The sequence below is a fragment of the Malania oleifera genome, chromosome 4 (assembly GCF_029873635.1).
Source record: "Malania oleifera isolate guangnan ecotype guangnan chromosome 4, ASM2987363v1, whole genome shotgun sequence".
Lineage (NCBI taxonomy): Eukaryota > Viridiplantae > Streptophyta > Magnoliopsida > Santalales > Ximeniaceae > Malania > Malania oleifera.
The window spans coordinates 106253291-106262745 of NC_080420.1; the positions used below are offsets into that span (position 1 = coordinate 106253291).

The 9455-nt window shown below is 36.6% G+C and overlaps 1 protein-coding gene across 1 annotated transcript; it reads left to right on the plus strand.

The window, feature by feature from the left end:
- The first annotated feature begins 2899 nt into the window (after positions 1 to 2899).
- Positions 2900 to 8204, plus strand: LOC131153561 (serine/threonine-protein kinase WNK1). Its single transcript, XM_058105949.1, has 7 exons — positions 2900 to 3292; positions 3382 to 3419; positions 3579 to 3806; positions 3960 to 4180; positions 4378 to 4538; positions 6368 to 6809; positions 6908 to 8204. Exons 1-7 carry the CDS (start codon positions 3218 to 3220, stop codon positions 7384 to 7386), a joined length of 1644 nt encoding a protein of 547 aa, XP_057961932.1. The 5' UTR covers positions 2900 to 3217; the 3' UTR covers positions 7387 to 8204.
- The last annotated feature ends 1251 nt before the right edge of the window (positions 8205 to 9455 follow it).

Below are 9455 nucleotides of genomic sequence, written 5' to 3' on the forward strand. Positions count from 1 at the left end.
AAAAGAAAAAAATAAAAAATCAATGAATAAAATTTTGATTTTACATACAATTAATATTTGATTTTTTAATATTATTCATACTAAAACAAGTATTTATTTTGTATACTAATAAAAAGAGAAAATATAATAAAAAATATTTTAAATTTTTTTTATTTTCTTAAATAAAACTAGCCATGGGCACATACTATGTGCGTGTTCTACGACTTTCTATTTTTAAAAAATTATAAAAAAAATAATAAAAATTTAAATAGTATAAGAGCATTTTGAGATAGTTGTAGATAGTTTATAAGGGTCTTTTAAAATAATTATAAATAGTTAAAGGGGTAAATTTGACATAATTGTATGGGTATTTTAAAAAATTATCGGTAGTTCAAGAAGTATTTTGGAATAATTATTAGTTGTTTTTTTTTTTTATAACTCGGAGGCTCTAACCACCATTGCGTCACTTTAGATACTATGGTGCGACACTAAACTCATGGGGGAATTTTACATTTTTGAAAAATGACACCAAAGAGGAATTCCCATATAATAGCATAGATTCTTAATAGCCAGCATAATTATATTTACCCCAAAAGCCCTCCCCCACCAACAAAACAAATATCATGACCGATTGTGACTCTTTACAAATCTAATTTTTGCAAATCTCGATGCCTATAATTATTATAATTTACTAATTGGGGCTCTAATCTTAAGTCATGGTGGTCCATACTTTGCCCCCCTCATTAAAAGAAACAACTTTGTACGAAAAGGTACAAAATATAACATCAAAAAATTAATGCAATTTTCACACCCTACCTTCCAAACTCGTCAAATTCTTTTCCTTGCTAATGTCAATTTCCCATGGTCCTCCTCCATTGATTGCACCAAGATTTTATGAAGATGCGAACCTCTCTCTATTCACCGGCCAGCCTAACCTCCACAACCCCGCCCCCCTACCCCACCCCTTTATTTCACAAACCTAACTTCACCTTACTCTCTCACCTGATTTTCGACTAAGGTTTGAAATTTTCGAGTTTGAAGTTTTCGAAAACGTGTAAATAAATACGAAATGTGAGATGGGTTATCTCCCATTATATAATTTAAGTTCGATGAGCCGATAAGTTTGAATGACTCTAAAAATAATACTAGTAAATATTAGCTATGCATAAGTTATGAGGAAGTTTGTGGGTCACATCTAATTTTGAGTAAATCAGTTAAGGTTTGAAATTTTCGAGTTTGAAGTTTCGAAAACGTGAAAACAAATGCGAAATGCGAGATGAGTTATCTCCCGTTATATAATTTAAGTTCGATGAGTCGATAAATTTGAATGACTCTAAAATAATAATAACGTATATTAGCTATGCAAAAGCTATATGCAAGTTTGTGGATCACAAATTTAAGTTCGATGAGTCGATGATTTTGAATGACTCTAAAAATAATACTAGTAAATATTAGCTATGCATAAGTTATGAGGAAGTTTGTGGGTCACATCTGATTTTGGGTTAATTTAATAGGGTTTGAAATTTTCGAGTTTTAAGTTTCGAAAACGTAAAAACTAATACAAAATGTGAGATGAGTCATCTCCCGTTATATAATTTAAGTTTGATGAGTCGATAATTTTGAATGACTCTAAAAATAATAATAATTAATATTAGCTATGCATAAGCTATACCTAAGTTTGTGGGTTACACACTTCTTAATTTTAAGTATTAATAAAATTGTATTGTTATTTTTCCCATATACTTTATTTAAAATTTGGATGGAGATTTTGTTTGATAGAAAATTTTAATTCTATTAAGAATAAATGAAAGAGGAACAAAGTCTTTTTTTGTACATTACATTTTTAGTCTTTGGTTAAAACACATAAAGTAAAAGAACATGTCACGTGAATCAAAATAATGAAATCGATTTAAGTTTTCTAAGTTCACAGTTACATACTTTTAATGGTCGAACCATTTTTTCATCCAAATAGTTTGACGAGGACTTGCAATTGTACGAATGTCTCACTTTTAGGATTCTAACCACATGAAAATATGCAACTAAAACAAAGCAGTGGTACACGGAAAAGTATAATACTATTATAATTGGATCACGTTGAGAAAAATATAAAAGAATGAAGGGTTTAAAATCTAAACAATAAAAAAGTAAAAGTGAGAATTTGAGAAATTAACAAAGTTAGTTAATTTTACAATGAGTTCAATAATAATGAACTAAAAATTTTCCTAAATTACGCATTCAACAAGTGCAAATGATGCTTATTATTGATTAGAGACTTGGTAAAGGTAGGGAATCATAGAGACTATTAAATCGTTAATTCTCAAAAAAGCTCAAACACTATTTTATATATACATACATATATATATATATATATAAAATTGGAATTTTTGGTTAAATTTAAGGAGTAGGAATTATGAGTAATTAATAATAAAAATAAAAATAAAAATACCCATCAACAATAATCATAAAAGGAACATATTTTAAAAAAACATAAAACTTAAGAAAGTTAATTTAACCTATTTAAATGATAAAAAAAATCTTCAAAATCTTGTGAGCTCAAGATCATAACTCCCACTAATCAAAAAATAAAAAAGTGTCGTAGGCCCTAGCAATACGAGTTCACATAACACAGTAGAGAAAAATCAAATTTATCGGTTATACTTATTCTATTAGCGTCATGTGAGACCGTAACGAGCACAAGTCCGTTTAGAATAGTATTAGTAATAGATGAATGAATTATGAAAAAAAAAAACAAAATAATAATAGAAAGAGTTTTTTTTGACCCTTTAGGTGGGTGAACGACCCGTTTTGGAACCTAGGGTTCCCTCGTGTGCTTAACGGTCAGGATTAAAAGAACCAATCGCAGATGGTCCTTCTTTTAATCAAAATTTTTTTAACCGAAAAGCTGCAGGAGCAGATTAGAGTTTTACAGCCGCGAGGAGAGAGAAAAGCAGCTTGTTTCCTCTCTCTCTCTCTCTCTCTCTCTCTATTTGTCATGTATCGACGTGGGGTGGGTGGCTCTCTGTGTTGGAAAACCTTGTCTTTTTGATGAATCTCTCGCTCTCTCGCTCTCTCTCTCTCTCTCTCTCTCTCTCTCTGATGGTTTCTCTCTCTTTCTAGGCCAGCTCTGAGAAGGGAGTGTTTGCGTATGATAAATTTTCTCTCCAGCACCACCTTCGGTGTCAGAAGGAAGACTGTAAGGAGAAAAAAAAAATTATCAGAGCAAAAACAACAGTAGAGAATGAATGGTCTCTTGCATCTTGAAGCAGAGGACTCTGAGTTTGTAGAAGTCGATCCCACAGGAAGATATGGGAGGGTATTCAATTTTCTCTTTCCCTCTTCCCTTCTTCTTTCTATTTGCTGCTATGTGTTGCATTTGATTATCGAGCTTCATTCTTCTTGCAGTACAATGAAATTCTTGGGAAAGGAGCTTCAAAGACAGTGTATGAATTTTTGAAGTTTTTTTCCTGCTCAGCTAGTTATTTTTATTATTTTTTGTGGGTTTTTAATAATTTATTTAAGATGGTTATTTGATTGATTGGATGTTCTATTGCATTTTGGTGTTTTTGATTGAGGGGTTTCTGATGATTTTTTTGGTGCAGGTATAGAGCATTTGATGAGTATGAAGGGATTGAAGTTGCTTGGAACCAGGTCAAGCTTTATGATTTTTTGCAGAGCCCTGAAGATCTTGAGAGGCTCTATTGTGAAATTCATCTCCTGAAAACACTAAAGCACAAAAACATTATGAAGTTCTATACGTCTTGGGTAGATCCTGCAAATAGGAACATTAACTTTGTGACTGAGATGTTTACTTCCGGAACTTTGAGACAGTAAGTTCTGTAAATATGTTAAAATTTTCCTAATCTCTTCTCCCTTTTTTTTTTTTTTTTTTAAGTTTATGGGTCTTCAGATTTCAGAATATTTTTAAAAATTTTGGGTTCATTTTTTTTTTTTTTTTTATTTTGGGTGTGGCCCTTTTGTAGGTATAGGCAAAAGCACAAAAGAGTTAACATTAGAGCAGTGAAGCATTGGTGCAGGCAGATCTTGTTAGGGCTTCTCTATCTCCATAGCCATGACCCCCCTGTAATCCATAGAGATCTCAAGTGTGACAATATCTTTGTCAATGGCAACCAAGGGGAAGTGAAGATCGGCGATCTCGGCCTTGCCGCGATTCTCCGGAAGTCACACGCGGCCCATTGTGTAGGTATGTTTAACTGATGCAAATCCCTTGAGAGTAGAGAGTTTAAAAAATTACAACAGGGATTCAAAGTTGGTTTGGGGCTTTATGTCATTTAAGATTTCCCAACCAACTCAATTTTGGGGCTATCAGTGGACTGAATTGAATGGGGAGAGTAATTTTTACATAGTAATTTATTTGTCTCTGGGGTTTGTATGAACCAGGGACACCAGAGTTCATGGCACCAGAAGTGTATGAAGAGGAATACAATGAATTAGTTGACATATATTCCTTTGGGATGTGCATCTTGGAGATGGTCACCTTTGAATATCCATACAGTGAATGCACTCATCCTGCTCAGATCTACAAGAAAGTTATCTGTTCAGTACTCTTCTCCATCCAACCAACCCCCCATACAACCAAACACAAAGCAACAACAAAACCACAACAAAAACAACAAGACAACCCAAAAAACAACAAAAAAACAAATCCCATAAACAAACAAATCCCACAAAAAACAAATACAGAAAAAAAAAAAGACACCAACCCCACCTAAAACAAAAACTAAAAATAACTAAAAACAAAAAACACTAAACACAAAAAAATAAACAAACCCAAAAACAAAAACAAACACCACAAAACAACAAACACAAAACACACACAAACAACCAATCAACCGCACCACACACCCCAACCAAACCCAAACCAAAACCACACCAACACAAAACAAACACAAAACCATACACCACCAACAAACCCCACACCCAATACAAAACCCAAACATCACAAAAACCAAAACAAAAAAATAACAAAACCAAAAAAACAAAAACACAACACAAAAAAAAAACCCCAAACAAAAAAACACACCCACCAAACAAAAACAAAACAACCACAAAAAAACACCAACCACAACAAAACACAAAACAAAAAATTCCACACTAAAACTCACAAATATCCCCCAACTCCCCCAAAATAACAAAAACCACCACAAACAACAAAAAAACAAAACCAACAAACCACACAAAAAAAATAAAACCAAACACAAAAAAAATAACAAAAACAAACAAAAATAAACCAAACCCAACTATCAACAAAAAAAAACCCAAAACAACAAAAAACAAAAACAAACAAAAAAACAAAACACAAAAAACAACCAAAAACAAAACAAACATAAACACTACACCCACACAAAAACAAACCAACGTACCCAAAAACCAACCCAAGAGAACCACAAAAAAAAAAAACACCATTAACACAAAACAACATAAACCAAACCAAACATCAAACCAAAAAACACAAACCAAAACAACACACACAACCGACCACCACACCCAACCTCAACAACAAAACAACAACCAAACCAACCAAAAACACACAAATAAACTCCACACCCACCAACAACCAACCCAAAAAAAACACAAACAACAAATAACAAACAACACCAACCCAAAAAAAAACCACAACACCCAATCAAACATTACTAAAATAAAAAACCACCACACAACACACAAACCACCAACCCCACACAAACCACCCACAAAAACATTAACACCAACCCAAAACCAAAAACAAAAACAAAACAACCACACCCAAACCAAAACCCCAAAACACAAAAACAAACTAAAAAAAACACCACAACCACCAACCCAACCAACAACCACACCACACACACACAAAAACACCAACACCACCCCCCAAACAACAAAACCCACAAAAACACAACACCCCAAAAACACAACCACCAAAATACCAAACACAGTCCACACACAAAAAAAACCTCCCCACCCAACAAACCAAAACCAACCAACCCCACACACCCCAACCCCAAACCCCCACACCCCCCCCCCCACAACCCTACAAACAACAACCCACCACAAAAAAAAACCCCAACCCAACACCCACCACAACCACACCCCAACACCCAAAAAACACCACACACAAAAAACACACAACCCCCCAAAAACCCCACCCACACACCACCAACAACCACAAAAAAACACAGACCAAACCTCCCACACCCCACACACACACAACAAGAACCCCCCACCCAAACCGCCCCCCCCCCCCCCCCCCCCCACCCCCCCCCACCACCCCCCCCCCCCCCCCCCACCCCCCCCCCCCCCACCCACCCCCCACCCCCCCCCCCCCCCCCCCCACCCCGACAAACCCCTGTCTGTTGTGTTTCTCTCTCCATTGACATGCTTGCCTTTCCAGGGAAAAAAACCAGATGCTTTATATAAAGTGAATGATCCAGAAGTTCGACAATTTGTAGAGAAATGTTTAGCAACTGTTTCCTCAAGGCTGTCCGCAAGGGAGCTTCTGAAAGACCCCTTTCTCCAAATTGATGATCTTGAATCTGATGTAAAACCCATAGAGTGCCAGAGAGAATTTGACAACACGAACCCTTTGTTGAGACAACCCTTCCTTGAATACCATCACAGTGATACCTCCTTCACCAATGATTATTCCAATGACTGTGGTATAGAAGCTGAAAATGGATGGAATTATCATCCTCCGTTTGAGATTGAACACAGCGGAATTGAGCTTTTCGAGTACCATGATGATGAACATTCTGCGGATGTAGACATTAGTATCAAAGGGAAAAGAAGAGAAGATGGTGGCATCGTTTTAAGAATAAGAATTGCTGACAGGGAAGGTCAGATGCATAACCTTCCCCTTTTTCCTTTTTTTTCTCTTTCCCCTTATCTTTTGAATCTTATTCGTCAAGCAATAACTTGAGCTCTGTCTTTGCAGGCCGCGTTCGAAATATTTACTTCCCATTTGACATTGAAACAGATACAGCACTTAGTGTTGCAACTGAAATGGTTGCAGAGCTGGATATTACAGACCAAGATGTGACCAAAATAGCTGATATGATTGATGGGGAAATTGTTGCCATGGTACCAGAATGGAAACCAGGGCCAGGAATCGAAGAAACCCCTCGTTTTGCAAATTCAAGCTTTTGTCAAAACTGTGCTTCAAAACATACCTCTAATGGTTCCCTCTTGAATTTTCTATCGACCAGTCCCAGTGCCAAGAACTTGCATCTTTTGCAGTGCCCATGTTCTGCAACGCACGGTCGGTTTGAAGAGATCACATACCAAGTTGATGGGTCTGAGCATAATGATACAGACGAGGCCACTGCAATTGCATTGAGCCACTCACACAATTTGCAGTATACTTGCGCTATGGGCTCCGCAGGAAGGCCTGTGGTTTCGCTCCGTCTGCTCTGAGAAGACATTCTGCTGAAACACAGGTAAGGACTCTTGGCTCGAGGGACAATTCAGATAGCTGAGACCGATGTAGGAATGGAAAATGAAGCTTCATCCCATTGCAGAAATTGTTTCGGGCAGTTACATGCTTCCCACTCTTCATCTGAGAAAGATGTAGGAATGGAAAATAAAGCTTCATCCCGTTGCAGAAATTGTTTCAGACAATTACATGTTTCCAATTCTTCCTCTGAAATTCCTTCCTTTTATGCCGTCCCAGATGGTTACGAGAACGAAGTTCAGCACGAATTAAGATGGGCAAAGGCAAAGTATCAGATAAAATTGAGAGAACTGAGGGATTTTCAACTGGGAAGTATGCCAAAATCTTCAACCTTATGTTCTGGTTCAGATCACACACCAGGCAAAATGCAGAATGGTGCTACAAACCATTCAATTTCAAACTCATTACAGCCATACAGTAATGAAATGGCACAAAAATCAATTTCAAGATTTGACGCACATCTTCAGAAGAGCTGCCCCGATTCGAGAACCCAAAGGGCTCGGAATTGTGAGGCGATCAAGGAGCGTCCAAAAGCACAGAACATGTTCACTGCCAAGAGTCGCTATACTGGTCCACTGCTCCCACATTCTCTTCACAGGACAACATCCTTACCAGTTGATGCTGTTGACATATAAACCTTTTTTGCTGCATAGCTACATAACTAAATAAGTACTCTTCTTCCATAGACTCCATATATTCATAGAGGCTGCTGTATAATTATCAAATTCACCCTTTTTTGACTAGGAATTATAAAATTCACCCTCCCATTTGTTAGCAGAAATCTCCACACCACAAATGATGCATCCATTGTGAGCCTTTCTTGCCATTTCTACTCTCTCTTTCTATTATATACATATATAATTATTACCCATTTACCCTAAAAGTGCAGCATTTAAAACCCAGCATCCGTGATCCACTGAGCGGCCTTGTAAGTAGGAAAGAGAATAAAGTAATGCTTCAAGACCGAAGTTGCAGATGGATAACAGTAGCGGCGGTGAATTATTTGACAAGTCAGCTCTAGCTGGCCAACGAGGGCCACCTGCCTCATTCTAATTATAGAGGCCTTTAAAGATTAGGGTTTGCCCCCACAACCACAAGAGCAGCCTTTTTGCATGCATGTTGATCTGCTTGCAGTATGGGCCACCAGATGATGTGGAGTATTCAATTCATGGACCCAATGCCCCAACACACTGCATTTAGTTGGGCCGACTTTGATGCAGATTTTAAAGATTTGCTATCCAAAAAAAAGCCCATATCCTCCACCTCATCCTCTAGAGGATAGCTATCTCAAAAAAAACAAAAGCTGGGATCCATGGTCAAACTCAGACAACAGTATTATCTCAACTTGTGTTAAAAGAAAGCAACTGGGATTCTCTTTAACTATCAAAAGTTCACTCCAGAGGAAATTTCCAAGTGAAGAACAGTGGGGAAAGTGATTCACAGGATCTCAAGCTCACCAGCTTTGTGGGAAATGTTGGAGGAATTTGGATTTGTGACAGAAAATCTGGCATACTTATTTTTATGACCCGAAATTCTATTTTGAGCGATACCAGATATCCTATACTGATTTTTTTTTTTCATATTTTTAGAAAAAGCATACACCCAAAATATAGAAACATTGAAAAAGCTTATGTGTTAAGGTGAAATGGGCCACTTTGGTTTAAAAAAATATGTGATAATTACACTTATAGTTTTTAAATTAGTTGATGTCTACTCCACATTAATATGGAAACTCTCATGGGGCAATAATGAATGGGTCCTAGTTGTGATAGGTTGCTGTTATTATGACAACACTGTTTAAACTCTTCTTGATGCTTGACTAATTTACTGGATGGCTACTTCCATTATTAATGAATATTTCATTAAAGATAATGACAGAAAGTTGTTGGATTGAAATGAATGGAGAGAGAGAGAGAGAGAGAGAGAGGCTTTTCATGTTTTTCTTTCCCACAATAATAGCCCTGCATCCTCTACAAAGCTAATCACTTTCTGTGAGATTGAGAGACTGTTCTTGTTTTTCCTTCCCCACATT